Source organism: Stomoxys calcitrans, chromosome 4 (assembly GCF_963082655.1).
Source record: "Stomoxys calcitrans chromosome 4, idStoCalc2.1, whole genome shotgun sequence".
Classification (NCBI taxonomy): domain Eukaryota; kingdom Metazoa; phylum Arthropoda; class Insecta; order Diptera; family Muscidae; genus Stomoxys; species Stomoxys calcitrans.
In genome coordinates, this window is record NC_081555.1 from 66,984,170 (window position 1) to 67,000,151 (window position 15,982).

General features: G+C 39.0%; 1 protein-coding gene across 2 annotated transcripts in view; it reads left to right on the forward strand.

Annotated features, from left to right (window-relative positions):
- Positions 1-15,982, forward strand: part of LOC106091367 (probable ATP-dependent RNA helicase CG8611) — a 78,578-nt gene that overhangs the window by 36,598 nt on the left and 25,998 nt on the right. Inside the window, exon 7 of one of the 2 annotated variants that reach the window (XM_013257865.2) lies at positions 6,963-7,216. The exons of the other annotated variant lie outside the window; for it this stretch is intronic. Within the exon in view, the coding sequence (XP_013113319.2) occupies positions 6,963-7,000 (38 nt within the window). The 3' untranslated portion in view covers positions 7,001-7,216. Of the gene's footprint in view, positions 1-6,962; positions 7,217-15,982 lie in introns of those variants that run through there. 2 annotated transcript variants of the gene reach the window in all.

Genomic DNA, 15,982 nt, shown 5'->3' on the forward strand with positions numbered 1-15,982 from the left:
CTCACTTACTTTATTTATTTGGCTATGACAGAATATTTGTTCCACTAACCGAACGTAGAATAGCGTTCCAAGCACCTCGATCTTCTGCGCTCATTCTAAAATCTCTGACATTAAGTTTCGAGGTGTCTCCCACCACTTGATCTTTCTATCGGGCTTTTCGTCTTCCCGGTTTGCGTTTACCACCGTGTTTGCCTTCAAAAGACTTCTTTGCTGGAGCTTCTTCATCCATTCTGACAACATGACCATGATCATGACCCCAATGCAGCCGTTGTATCTTGATGCGTGTAACTATGCTATCGTCGTCATACAGCTCGTGATTCATACGTCGTGAACTTAAGAAATTTAAATACGTTTTAGTTATATTGCACTAAAAATACAAAAATTTTGTATACCCTCCACTATAGGAGGATGGGGGTATACTAATTTCGTCATTCTGTTTGTAACTCCTCGAAATATTCGTCTAAGACCCCATAAAGTATATATATTCTTGATTGTCATGACATTTGAAGTCGATCTAGCCATGACCGTCCGTCCGTCTGTCTGTTGAAAGCACGCTAACTTTCGAAGAAGTAAAGCTAGACGCTTGAAATTTTGCTCAAATACTTCTTATTAGTGTAGGTCGGTTGGGATTGTAAATGGGCTATATCGGTCCATGTTTTGATATTGCTGCCATATAAGCCGATCTTGGATCTTGACTTTTGAAGCCACTAGAGGGCACAATTCTTATCCGATTTGGCTGAAATTTTGCATTCTAACAACTGTGTCAAATATGGTTTAAGTCGATCCTGATATAGCTGCCATATAAACCAATCTAGGATCTTGATATCTTGAGCCTGAGAGGGCGTCATTTTTATCCGATTTGGCTGAAATTTTGTACAACGGCTTCTCTCATGACCTTCAACATACATGTCAAATATGGTCCGAATCGGCCTATAGCCTGATACAGCTCCCATATAAAGATCGGTTTATTCTATTTTACTTCTTGAGCCCCTAAAGGGCGCAATTGCTACACGAATTGGCTTAAATTTTACACAATACCTTCTACTATGGTCTCCAACATTCAATTCAATTATGGTCCGAATCGGACTATAATTTGATATAGCTCCAATATTAAATCAACTATTTTCTTTTCCTTTGTTTGCCTAAAAGGAGATATCGGTAAAAGAACTTGATAAATGCGATCTATGGTGGAGGGTATATAAGATTCGGCCCGGCCGAGCACGCTTTTATTTGTTAAGTAGTTAATTTCAGAACAGATTTTGTCAACGGTGACATGCTTTAACCCATATTAGGAAAAACTCTCGCTTATTTCAAAAATAATCGTTTAAGAAAAATTACTAACTCAACCAGAATTGTTAGCTATTTAATCTATACTCATGAGTAGTTAGTTTTATTTGTACGCAGTTAATTTTCTAACTGTTTTCTAATTTTTTACTAATAGTGGATAAATATAATGAACAAAATCGTATAATGCAATGTAAACTCAGTTACGATAAGCATTTTTGCCCGCTTTCGGCCACATTAGACTAAAAGGTTTAGGGTCTTCCAAACTCACCGCTACAAATTTCATCGAAATCGTATAAAACGTGCTCCTATATCGGGTGATCGAACTATAAGGCAGTTATATCTAAATATGTTTCGATCTGGATCACATTTGACAAGATAGTGTAGAGGTCTATTAAAACTCACTGTTTCAAATTTCATCCAAATCGGGAAATAGATGCGACTTTTGTATTCGTAATACCCTATATCAGGAGATTGGTATATATAGCAATTATATCTAAATATGGTACGATCTGAGCCACTTTTAACAAAAGGGTGTAGAGGTGTAGAACTCATTGTTTCAAATTACATTGAAATCGCGTGCACCTTTTTTGGCCATAATACCCTATATCGGGAGGTCGGGAGATTGATCTATATAGCAGCTATATCCATATATTGTCCGATCTGCAAAATCGGATGAAAAATGCGGAATTTATTGCCTCAAGAATTTAAATCGGGAGATCGGTCTATATAGTGGCTGTGTATAACTATATTCCGTTTTTACGAGATCAGAAAGTCAGGATTATATATGCGAAGAATAAAAAATCATTAAAAATTGTTTGGAAAATGTTTTATATTGCCAAGATATCTGCAAAATTAAAGGGTGATTTTTTTGAGGTTAGGATTTTCATGCATTAGTATTTGACAGATCACGTGGGATTTCAGATATGGTGTCAAAGAGAAAGATGCTCAGTATGCTTTGACATTTCATCATGAATAGACTTACTAACGAGCAACGCTTGCAAATCATTGCATTTTATTACCAAAATCAATGTTCGGTTCGAAATGTGTTCAAATTTTGACAAATTTTGTTCAGCGATGAGGCTCATTTCTGGTTGAATGGCTACGTAAATAAGCAAAATTGCCGCATTTGGAGTGAAGAGCAACCAGAAGCCGTTCAAGAACTGCCCATGCATCCCGAAAAATACACTGTTTGGTGTGGTTTGTACGCTGGTGGAATCATTGGACCGTATTTTTTCAAAGATGCTGTTGGACGCAACGTTACGGTGAATGAACACATTTCGAACCGAACACTGATTTTGGTAATAAAATTCAATGATTTGCAAGCGTTGCTCGTTAGTAAGTCTATTCATGATGAAATGTCAAAGCATACTGAGCATCTTTCTCTTTGACACCATGTCTGAAATCCCACGTGATCTGTCAAATACTAATGCATGAAAATCCTAACCTCAAAAAAATCACCCTTTATAAATACCCAGCAATATATAAGGGTAAATACAGGGGTATTTACCAAATTTACCGGGTAAATACCTTTTGGGTATTTACCCATCGCCCATCTCTACAAATGGGTCATATCGGTACAGATTTGGTTATAGCATTCCTATAAACCGATGCTCAGTTTTGACTTCTTCAGCCCCAGAGACCTCAATTCGAATTTGGCACAAGAATTTCTGTTCTGACTTCCTACATCCGTGCGGAGTATGAACTGAATCGGTCTATAAACTGGTATAGCTCCCATATAAACCGATCCCCGGTTTTGACTTCTTGAGCCCCTGGAGGCCTGAATTTTCATCTGACTTGGCTGAAATTAAAATGAATTCGCTATCATAAACACCACTATCAATTCCGATTTGATTGTTACAAAATAATTCAAATACATACTGAGTTAATAAAGGTACATTTTTAACGGAGTCATGGGGGTGGGTACCCAAGATTCGGTGCGTCCGATCCTAGCACGTTTTTTCTTGTTTAATCGTAGACGGTCAATATAGAAGCTGTTTTGAAGAAAATGGTTGAGTTGTGTTTTTAATCATCACTATTCTCCAGTAGATCTAGGGTTTTTAAAAGTGATCTGATTTCGATTAGTCTGAAAAAAGTTTCGATACTTCGTATCGTACTCGGCTGATTCTGCGTCGAGTCTGATACTGCTTTTCTGTGTTGTTGATTTTTTTTAAGAGCTTCGTTTGGTTATCGAACCAACTAACCGCTTCATCAAACCAGAAGAACAAAACATATTGTAATTTGTGGATTTATTATTTTTTCAGTGTATCGTTACACCCCTAAGTAGAAGCACGAAAAGAAAAAGATGAATTAATGTATTTCATGTTTGAAAACTGATTCAATTATTGTGCATTTTGCAGTTTTCCTTTGTACGGACATTGCGAAAGTTTATTCGCTTGAACATTTTGCTATAGTTTTTTTGTAGCATCAGCAGCTCCTCCGTTTGCTGTTGTTCTTTGTTTTTGGGACGGATGCTTTTATAACGATGCTCACAGGATGTTTTGCTGTACTTTGATTTCCTTTACGGAAGAGACTATCCTCACTTCTTTTTCGTTACGAGTGTGTATGTGGTGTTGTAAAATGCGAATGTATTGGCAAAGGCATCGCTGTGTGGGGAGAATCTACTTCGTATATTTATACTGTTTTGTTTAGTTGTATTCGAGCGAAACAATTGTAATGGATTTTTGATTGGTCATACTTCACAGTGCTGTTCTTCTATTCCTTTTTTCGCTCTGCAACATCTTAAAAAGCAGTTAAACTTTCATTTTTTTTATTTTTTCATGTGAAGTTCTTCTGTTAGTAGGGATTGAGGGCAGAGCCATTCGCCACCCCTTTGAATTTCATGATTCTGCTTCCCTTTAGACAATACTCTAAGTAATTTGTTCGTTTCTCGGTTCAAACTACTTCAAGTGCTTCTTAAGTTTTTCTTCAAATGTTCTTGGCTTTTTATTGTTTTGTCAAGCATTTTCAATTGTTTCCTTTATTTTTATTACATTTGTAGTTTTTTGGTTGTTTCATGTACTTTGGTTATTGTTGTATTGTGTCCTTGCTACACTTTTAACCTTTGTTCTTTGAGTGTAACACATACGCGTATGTGATACATTCATGTGCTTGGGCAAGTACTCACCTATGTACATGTGTGTTTGTTCAAGTAATTTGGCATTATATGAACCTTCCGTTTCCGTGTTTTATTTTGGCTGTTCTCTTATTTCCTGTTGTTTCGTTTTCTTTTATGAAATTAGTTGAAATTTATTACTCTAATAAATCTCAAAGCACATCATCAATAACAATAATGCCAGGCTAGAGCATTGAGTGAATTAGAACAGCAATTGAGTCATTATGTCTGGTTAATTTTTATCAAAAAGCACACAAAAACAAGTAAAAACGTGCTAAGTTCGGCCGGGCCGAATCTTATATACCCTCCACCATGGATCGCATTTGTCGAGTTCTTTCCTGGCATCTCTTCTTAGGCAAAAAAGGATATAAGAAAAGAGTTGCTCTGCTATTAAAACGATATCAAGATATGGTCCGGTTCGGACCACAATTAAATTATATGTATGTTGGAGACCTGTGTAAAATTTCAGCCAATTCGTATAAGAATTGCGTCCATTGGGGCTCACGAAGTAAAATAGAGAGAACGATTTATATGGGATCTGTATCGGGCTATAGAACGATTCAGACCATTATAAACACGTTTGTTGATGGTCATGACAAAATTTCTGGCATATCGGATAATAATTGCGACCTCTAGGGGTCAAGAAGTCAAGATCCCAGATCGGTTTATATGGCAGCTATATCAGGTTATGAACCGATTTGAACCTTATTTGACACAGTTGTTGAAAGTAAAAATAAAATACGTCATGCAAAATTTCAGCCAAATCGGATAGGAATTGCGCCATCTAAAAGCTCAAGAAGTCAAATCCCCAGATCAGTTTATATGACAGCTATATCAGGTTATGGACCGATTTCAACCATACTTGGCACAGTTGTTGGATATTATAACGAAATACTTCGTGCAAAAATTCATTCAAATCGGATAAGAATTGTGCCCTCTAGAGGCTCAAGAAGTCAAGACCCAAGATCGGTTTATATGGCAGCTATATCAGGTTATGGACCGATTTAAACCATACTTGGCACAGTTGTTGGGTATCATAACAAAACACGTCGTGCGAAATTCCATTCCATTCGGATAAGAATTGGGCCCTCTAGAGGCTCAAGAAGTCAAGACCCCAGATCGGTTTATATGGCAGCTATATCAGGTTATGGGCCGATTTGAACCATACTTGGCACAGTTGTTGGATATCATAACAAAACACGTCGTGCACAATTTCATTCTGATCGGATAAGAATTGTGCACGCTAGAGGCTCAAGAAGTCAAGACCCAAGATCGGTTTATATGGCAGCTATATCAGGTTATGGACCGATTTGAACCATACTTGGCACAGTTGTTGGATATCATAACAAAACACGTCGTGCAAAATTTCATTCCTATCGGATAAGAATTGCGCACTCTAGAGGCTCAAGAAGTCAAGACCCAAGATCGGTTTATATGGCAGCTATATCAGGTTATGGACCGATTTGAACCATACTTGGCACAGTTGTTGGATATAATAACAAAACACGACGTGCAAAATTTCATTCTGATCGGGTAAGAATTGCGCACGCTAGAGGCTCAAGAAGTCAAGACCCAAGATCGGTTTATATGGCAGCTATATCAGGTTATGGACCGATTTGAACTATACTTGGCGCAGTTGTTGGATATCATAACAAAACACGTCATGCAAAAATTCATTCCAATCGGATAAGAATTGCGCACTCTAGAGGCTCAAGAAGTCAAGACCCAAGATCGGTTTATATGGCAGCTATATCAAAACATGGACCGATATGGCCCATTTACAATACCAACCGACCTACACTAATAAGAAGTATTTGTGCAAAATTTCAAGCGGCTAGCTTTACTCCTTCGGAAGTTAGCGTGCTTTCGACAGACAGACGGACGGACGGACGGACGGACGGACGGACGGACAGACGGACGGACAGACGGACGGACATGGCTAGATCGACATAAAATTTCACGACGATCAAGAATATATATACTTTATGGGGTCTCAGACGAATATTTCGGGTAGTTACAAACAGAATGACGAAATTAGTATACCCCCCATCTTATGGTGGAGGGTATAAAAATTGAAAATCCTCTACGAGAAAATAATTGTAAATAATATGGAAATTCTTGGCCTTATGCAAAAACCCAATTTTTACACCTCACATATATAGAAACGCATATCGAAAATGGAAATACCAACAGCTTTATTCCCACGAATTAAAATAGCTCTTTTTAATCGAAAAAATGTAAAATTTCTTTTTTTTTGTTATTTATAAACACATAATAGCCTTCTTCTACTTTAATAAACCATTTTTAAATTTGAACAATTTAATATTGGGTATACCATTGTTTATCAACAAAATAAAAGGACATATCTCGAGAATAAATTTAGTAAAATCGCAATAAATTTGATCGGTCAACATCATCGTAATTCACCACCATAGCCTTATTCTATTAATGGATCTAACTAAGCGTGAATATTAAAGGTTTTAAGTGTACTGTACCTACCAAATTTCCACCAATCCTTTCAAAAATTTAAGAAGTTTATATGGTGACTTTTTTCTATTTTTAGATCTATTTGGCACCCATTTCGACAAATTCGGCTTCTAATCTCCAGACCGCTTTGTTGGGGTCATATCTGAACGGTGCTTGATGTGGTAGTGTGAGAGCATTAGTGTACTCTGCGTTCAAAATTTCAGCTCAATCGCCAATTTTCAATATGTTAACTCACTCAGACTCAGAATAGACAAAGATGGGACCCGTTTTCTGCCTGGACCATCAATTTATAGATTTACAAAATCAACAATTAAAACCGAGTGCAAAATACTTTTTATAGCGTCACATTCTTCTGTAGAGGGGAATGTAATAGTTCATGCTACCCGGACGAAGAGGGAACCTGGTCTAGAGCGCCCAGAGACCGAGTTCTGTTTCCTCTTCGAGAGTGAATTTCTTATTAACCGGAATTGCTAAAAAAAAACATTAAAACATTTCTCTATATGGTAGCTACACCAATCTCTAGATTAAACATCTCCGTATGAAAAAGTATGGATATTTTCTTTAAAGTGAGGTATATTGCATAAGTAAGACGTTTGTCAACAACAAAATTTGGAAAATTAGACTTTTTTGAAAAATTTACTTTTATGTTTCCGATTACAGAGATGGAATAGAGATATTTGAATGATTCTTTTTGTGTTTTGTAGAAGAAGCGATACCGAAAAAAGTTCCTTTCACATATGAACTATAAAATCAGACGTAATACTGAAAATCTGAAGATCTTTACATCATCTGCATACATCAAAATATTCGAGTGCTTTAAAGTAAAAGGGATATCGTTTATGAACAAACAAAAGAACACAGGACCAAGGTAACTACCCTGTGGAACACCTGAAGAGACAACAATTGATTTGGAAACTGCAGTATCAAATTTAACTCTTTGAGTACGTCCAGTCAGATATGATCTGGTCCACTTTAGTAAAGATGGACTGAAACCAATAAGATCTATTTTCCTTAACAGAAGGTTGTGGTTGACTTTATCAAATGCTTTACTAAAATCGGTATATGTAGTATCCGTTTGGTAGCGTTCCCTAAAGCCATCGTTGACCAAACAAGTAAATTGTAAAATATTTGTTATCGTCGATTTCGATTTCTGAAACCCATGTTGGTAGGGAGACAATATAGAAGAGACTTGATGTTTGAGACAGAATTTTCTCTAATAGCTTCGGAATAGCGATTTCAGATTGAACAGTGACTGTTTGAAATTCGACTATTTTTTTTGGCTACCTCGACCTCATTTATGGCTAGGATATGGCGACGCATATCTAAGGTGTTGGGAACATTTTAAGCTTTAATTCAAGTTCAAAAAATTCCACGTGTTTTTTGCCAGTGAGAAACTTTGAAATTTAGTAAAAAAATACTTTGGATACCCACCACCTCGGGTATATATGTCAACAACCTTTCGTCAAAATCCGGTAAAAATGCATACCTTATGCCCCATACCAGCTTTATCGAAATATGCTCCGATTTGGAACAAACACTAATAAGTACAAGTCATTGTTCAATTGTGAATAACAAAACATTTGTCGTTTTAGTAGCTATATCTAAAAATTAACCGATCTGAACAATATACGACACGGATGTAGAGAAGCCTAACATAAGTCATTGTATCAAATTTCAGTGAAATCGGATTGTTATTGCGCCTTTTATGGGGCCAAGACTTTAAATCGAGATATCGGTCTATATGGCAGCTATATTCAAATCTGGACCGATTTGGGCCAAGTTACAGAAAAATTTCGAATGTCCTAACACAACTCACTGTCCCAAATTTCGGTCACATCGGTCAATAAATGCGCCTTTTATGGGCTCCAAATCTTAAATCGAGCGGTCTATATGGCAGCTATATCCAAATCTGGACTGATCTGTGCCATATTGCAGAAGTATGTCGAGGACCTAACACAACTAACTGTCCCAAATTTCGGTGATATCGGACAATAAATGCCCCTTTTAAGGGGCCCAAAGCCTTAAATCGAGGGATCGGTCTATATGGCAGCTATATCCAAATCTGGACCGATCTGGGGCAAATTGAAGAAGAATGCCTAACACAACTCACTGTCCCAAATATCATCAACATCGGATAATAAATGTGGCTTTTATGGGCCTAAGACCCTAAAACGGCGGATCGGTCTATATGGGGGCTATTTCAAGATATAGTCCAATATAGCCCATCTTCGAACTTAACCTGCTTATGGACGAAAAAAGAATCTGTCGAAAGTTTCAGCTCAACATATCTATGATTTCAACAGACAGACGGACGGACAGACAGACGGACATGGCTAGATCGTCTTATGTTTTTACGTTGATCAAGAATATATATACTTTATGGGGTCGGAAATGGATATTTCGATGTGTTGCAAACGGAATGACAAAATGAATATACCCCCATCCTTCGGTGGTGGGTATAAAAATTGGCCATATTGGTTGTTGTTGTAGCCACTTGTCTATATGTGGAGGTGGCGATCCTCATCTAGCCCCTATAAGTAAGCAAGCTAGTTTGGGTCTAAAGGACCGATCGTCGCGTGAACATTATGGCCATTTGTTATTTAAAGGCGCCAACAACTCGTCTTGTCATATCGAGCATCATAGACACTCAGTATTTATGAGAGAGCTGGCACCACTCGCCCTCTCACTGAGACTCTTCTCTCCATACCGCTGATTGTCCGCGACTGCAATTGCAGCTACTCCGTATGGAGGGGACGCGCCCGCAAGCTCGCAGCTAAGCTTCTCGTGATAACAATGAGCACGACACAAATCGGAGCTCAAAGTTCCAGCCTGGGTGATGGTCTTATATAATGGGGTGTTTTGATATCAAATCGGTCCATGTTTTCATATAGCTGCCATATAAACCGATCTTGGATCTTGACTTCTTGAGCCTCTAGAGCCACCAACAACTGTGCTAAATTAGGTTCAAATCAAAATTACCACAAACTCTGTAATGATAGGCCTTCAGCCAAGCTCATTATTCCAAGATTCTCCGTGTGTCGCTGTGAGTCCCGTCGTATTTTGTGGAAAATGCGTTTTCACCAAAGCCTCAACATATACTCCCCCTGTCTCTGCTCTCACTCCCATGTCGTCTGCTAACGTTTCAGTTTGGACATGGGTTTTTGAAAGAAAAATTTTTCTTTTTGGTTCGTAGAAAAGCTTCCAGAGCTTTGGTAATATGCCACTAAACTTACTCTTTTTTTACGACGGGCTCTGTTGAAAAGTCGTTGGACCTCTTTCCCGAGTATAAAAAGGAAGCCCCTTATCATTAAGCTTAAACTTGAATCGGACAGCACTCATTAATATGTGAGAAGTTTGCCCCTGTTCCTTAATTGAATGTTCATGGGCAATTTTGCATTTGATTTCCTTTCTCGAAGATAAGATTACAACTATCTTCACAAGACCCATTATTTCCGTCGTAATCCTGTTGACATTATCGTAAATGTCTTCTATTCTTGGGCACTATAAATTATCTTGCCCAATCTAAATTATCAGAAGACGGCTTCAAAGTAATCTTCCGTATTTTGACCAGTTGGTTTTCAGCTTATTATGGAAGCTTATCGGATTCGGCGTTGGCCGTGCTATTCTAATCATGAAATAGCGATGGTCTGAGAAGGAGTGCCCCTTAGAGACCTAGACTAGAGCGTAACCAATGTTAAGTTTTATTAGGTCGTTAGTATACAAGAATTCTGCCAGTGCTTGGCGCCGCTTATTTATGTTGGTACTACCACACGAAATGTGGTGAGAGTTCGTATCGCACCCTATTAGTACCTCGTTTCCTCTCTGTTTTGCTTTCCTCTCCAGCCGTTGCAGCTTCCACGTGGGTGGCGGTGTCGGAGAGTCGTCTTCGCCGTCTCCCTGTCGCATCCCTGTTGCATCCGACGTTGACAACTCTGACGAAAAAATATATAATTAAAATTTTTATGACAAATAACTCAGGTTCTCGGCCGAGTTCCAATGTTAGCATAGAATCATTGGTAGTTGATCTAGTTCAGTCGAGAAACTTTGTTACAGGTCATCCATGGCACCTGAATTAAGGCAATATGAATCTTGCCCTTGTTGATTTTTTCCATCAGAACGTGTGTAGCTATCTCGCTCCGGTGGAAGTTAATCTGGATGACCTCAATCATTTGTCCTCCAGTAAATGGGCATCTTGGGAATGGGTGAAGCAAAATCGTCTGCTCCCTGTTCGTTATGCGGCATTGATTTTCCTGTCACTGCACTGTCTGTTGTTTTAACGTTAGGATTTTTATCCATCATATTCTTCCGAAACTGTTCGTTAGACTATATTGAGTCTCTCGTCCCTGCACTGCCTGATATGTATGTATTAAGATCTTTGCTTATTCTAGTCTTCCCAATATTGGGTGAGTCGGTTATTGTCTCGTCGGCCTTCTGTTCGTGAGGCGGTATTGAATGTCCTGCCACTGCACTGCCTGATGGCTCAATATAAGTTTATTTGCCTAACCTAGTCTTCCCAATCTTGAAAAATATGTCCTTGTTCCCGTAGTGCGCCATGCCTTCACTCTTAGCCAAACTTGTCACGGAGACATGATCAATGCTCACCACAAGGAGAGTTCCTTCCTTATTCTCCACCCTGTGGAAGAGCTCCCATTTCACCACGACAAAATCTTGGTTTTTCTTGTTTAAACTTCCATCATGCGTTCCGCCGCGAAGATGAATACCGTCGCCTTTGTGAGCTGGGGGATATCTCATCTTTCTCACAAAGGCGACTTTAGCGTCTCAGTGACTGTGGATACTTCCAACGAGCTTTTTGGCGATATCACTACATTCAAGATGTCCCCTCTATACTTACAGCTCATAATTTGTCTAGGTGGATCTCCTTCAGAGTTCAACACATGTTCGAAAACCCGTTCATTTACCAGATGCTTCATTTGGGACCGATGATCTAATGGAATAATACCGGATGCATTACCGAGATCGGTGACTGCATTAGTCATCTCATCTCTGTTGTGCTTCCTTGCCACTCTGGCGTAAGAGGATGGCTCTTTACTTTTCTCAGCGACTCTCTTCCCCTTCCGTGATAGATGTGGCATCCTTTTGGAAGTCACAGTCCTCCATGAAGGCTCAGGGGCCGTGCGCGCTTCCTTCGTTCCTGTTCCGACCTTGTCTCACTCCGTAGGACACTGTCTGGAGTTTTCATTGCGGGAAGGCTGGCTTGGTCTTCCCAGTTTACTTAAAAACCGGGAGCTCTTTTTATTCTTCAGCGTCTTAGCAGTGTTATGCTCTTCGGGAGATCTGATTCTCTGTCTGCCTGGAATGTCAGTTCTATCTCTTCCAGCATCCTGCGTTTTCGGCCAATTGCGCTGCCGATGCTGGTCTATCTCCTTCGTCGTGACCCGGATTGCTTTCTCGGGCTCCATGTGAGCTTAGCTAAGACTTCGCTCACTCCTGCGTCAACCCGCTGTCCTCATCTCCCGATTCGGCTGTTTCATTGACACTGTCGCTATCTGAATCTGAAACACCACCTTTACTTAATGGCTGGGGATGAACTGCGAATCCCTCCGGTTTTGTCTCTTCCTTAATTGTAAGTCCAACGACCGGTTGTGCGCTTGAAGCATTACTCTCGACGACAGGTGCTGCCAAGGCCCCCGCACCTTTAGGAGGGGGGGTCAACAACGGTCTGATGTCACCACCGCAGCTGTTGGGTCTTCGGAGTGCATTTTGAACCTACTCCTGGAAGGCATTTAACATTTTTCGTAATAGGTACCTATTCGAGATAGGGATATTTTTTTCGAGGATCGAAATGAAAACATGAAATAAAGACTAGGTGAAGTCTACGAACACTAACCACCAACAAGCCATCCACTGTAAGTCAGTTTTCTGAGCTATATGTCTTCAAACAAACCTCTTCCGGCAATCCGAAATCGTAAAAATTGTCCGGTTTCAAGCCCGTCAGAAATGCCTCTGCGATTTGAGAAAAAATGCACTGATTTCATTATAATTTTGAAATCTTATGTAAAACTGTTACATACAGTGAATTAAATCACGTCTTAATGGTTCATATTGTGTATTTGTTTACATAGACTTTCAATTTATTTAACAACATTTCAAACTCAACTCTGCCGCTGTTCCATAAAATATTGCGAAATAAGTCGGTATGCAAAAATATTGCTGTTAGATTAACAACATATCTTAGCTTTTGTTCTATTCATACCACCATAGGATGGGGGTTATACTAATTTCGTCATTTCGTTTGTAACATCTCGAACTATGCGTCTAAGACCCCACATAGTATTTATATTCTTGATCGTTATAATACAATATTTTAAGTCAATCTAGCCATGTCCGTCAACCCGTCTGTCGAATTTCATGCTAACTTTAGAAGGAGTAAGGCTAGGCGCTTGAAATTTTGCACAAATACTTCTTGTTAGTGTAGGGCGATTGGGATTGTAAACGGACCAAATAGGTCCATGTTTTGATATAGCTGCCATATAAACCGATCTTGGGTCTTGACTTCTTGAGCTTCTAGACGGCGCAATTCTTATTCGATTTGGCTGAAATTTTGCATGAGGTGTTTTATTTTGACTAACAACTGTTCCATATATGGTCTATATCGGTATATAACCTGATATAGCTGCCATATAAACCGATCTCCCAGTTTGACTTTTTGAACCTCTGGAGGACACAATTATGACTCGATTTGCGTGCAATTTTGGATGTAGTGTTTTTCTATGACTGGTGAACATAGCTCGCTTTTACTTGTTTTTACTGAATTTAGCAAATTATGGTCTGTTGCCGTGGTCTTGCTATCGTGTCCGTCAAAGTAACAAACGGTGTTGTTGCGAAATGGAATTTTCGCATCGAATTTCATCACCATACAATAACGAAACAAAATAAAAACAAATACTGATGATGTGGGAGGCCACCGTAGCGCAGAGGTTAGCGTGACCGGCTACGATGCTGAACGCCTGGGTTCAAATTCTGGCTAGACCATCAGAAAAAATTTCCAGCGGTGAATTTTCTCCTTCTAATGCTGGCGACATTTCTGAGGCCCCTTATCATTGAGCTTAAGCTTGAATCGGACTGCATTCATTGATATGTAAGAAGTTTGACCCTGTTCCTTAATAGAAAGTTCATGGTCAAATTTGCATTGATCATGTAGTATAAGTAGTGGCGAATACCGCATTTTTATGCGTATACCGCAAACCATGTTTTGAAGGTGTTTCAATCGAAGTCAAAAAGTGCTTCAACAATTGGTTTGAACGTATACAAAAGTGTATAAATCATGCTGGAAGATACTTTGAAAAACAATAAAACCATATATTATGATAAAAATTTGCATTTTCATTATTTGGTCAAAAATGTATATATGCGGATAGTGGAATGCTCCATACGGAGTAGCTGCAGCGGCAGTCGCGGACCATCAGCGGTATCGAGCGGAGAGCCTCAGTCAGAAGCCGGGTTGCACCGACTCTTGCACAAATACTGACTACCTATGATGATCGAAATGACAAGGCGGGTTATTGGCGCCTTTAAATAACCAACGGTCACTTGCTCACCTACAGGAGTTTGACGAGGGTCTCCACCTCAACATGAAAATGTGGCTACGTGTGTGTGTGCGTGTGGGGGAACATACACCCATTGCTTTAAACTCACTTTCTTGTTGAGTCCCTTAGCAACGGTAAAATCCACGATGGCACTTAATTCAAATCCTCTTCGCCTCGTTTTTTCCGTTAAAAATTACGTGGGAACACCCAATTCATTTTGATTAAATCCTTTATCGTCAACAACATCAATCCACACGGTCACCATCACCATCACCATCACCATCATTTGTCCATCTTTTCCTCCTATCTTCGGTTTAATTTCATACCGCTGCGCTGTGTCATAAATACACGCAATCAAAATAAAGTATAACTTTTAATAAAAGATTATATGTTAAAAAAAAACATAAAATATTGTCGGAACATCGCGTTTTTCTCCATTTTGTATTTATTTCAAAGGTTTTTGTGAGCGTGGGAGGAGGTAGAACTTTTACTTTGTAATGGGATCTATCTGCGAATGCTTTGGTAAGCTGGGGTCTGGCTTTTCGTGTTGCCTTGGCCAACCCTTTCGTTTGGGTAAACAAATCTCCAGTTCAGTTGCATGTCTGTGTTTGTCCTGGTGTTATAAAATTGTTACTGTGACTCGCTGGCAGGCAACTTATAATTGGAAAAATAATCCTGTTTCATTTCGTTATTTTCCAACATTTTTATTTGATTTTCAGGTCGGAAAAATTGTATATAATTATAAAATTAATGTCCTTTTGATGGGTAGGGATGACTACCACCACGCAATTGGTTAATGTAAATATATATATATATATATATATATTTTTTTTTTTTTATTTATTTTTTTTTTAATATGAGTTCAACGAGTTTTTCGTGAAATCATCATTTCATGTTGTTTTTCGATGAACATCATAAAGCGAATTAAAGTTTTTAATTGGAAACAGAAACAGTGGTGTTATGCACAAAGGTTAAATTTCATGAAGGTGCTATCATCAATAAAATCGATTCTATATTCTTCACCATATGGCAGGCGTATACTAATTTCGTCATTCCGCTTGTAATATTTAGAAATATTGTTCTGAGACCGTATAATGGATAAATATACTTAATGGGCATGACATTAGTTGTCAGACATATAATGTTATACGGTGTTGTGGTCTAGTGGACGGCGCTTCAAAAGTCCAACTACTGTTCAATACTCAGGCGGATCCAAAGGATGACTTGTTTGCGCATTGTGGACGACACCATCTGATACACTGAATTTAATGCTACACCTAATGCCTTTGAAAACTGTGGCTATACAAATTGCTTCAAGCACTGCTGTCAGGATAAGGGAGCTTTCTCTTTGATCATGCGGTGCCTACGGAGACTTTGTTATCCTTGTGCGCATTCCAAAATTATGTGGCATAATTTAGACTTGAAGAGGTCAACCGGTTTGCTGTCGCTGGCTAGAACAGACGTTTCAGTCATTGTGTCCATCATGACAGGTCACTGTGTGATCGGAAAACATGCGGACAGACTGAAGGTAGCCAGTAACGACTTTTGT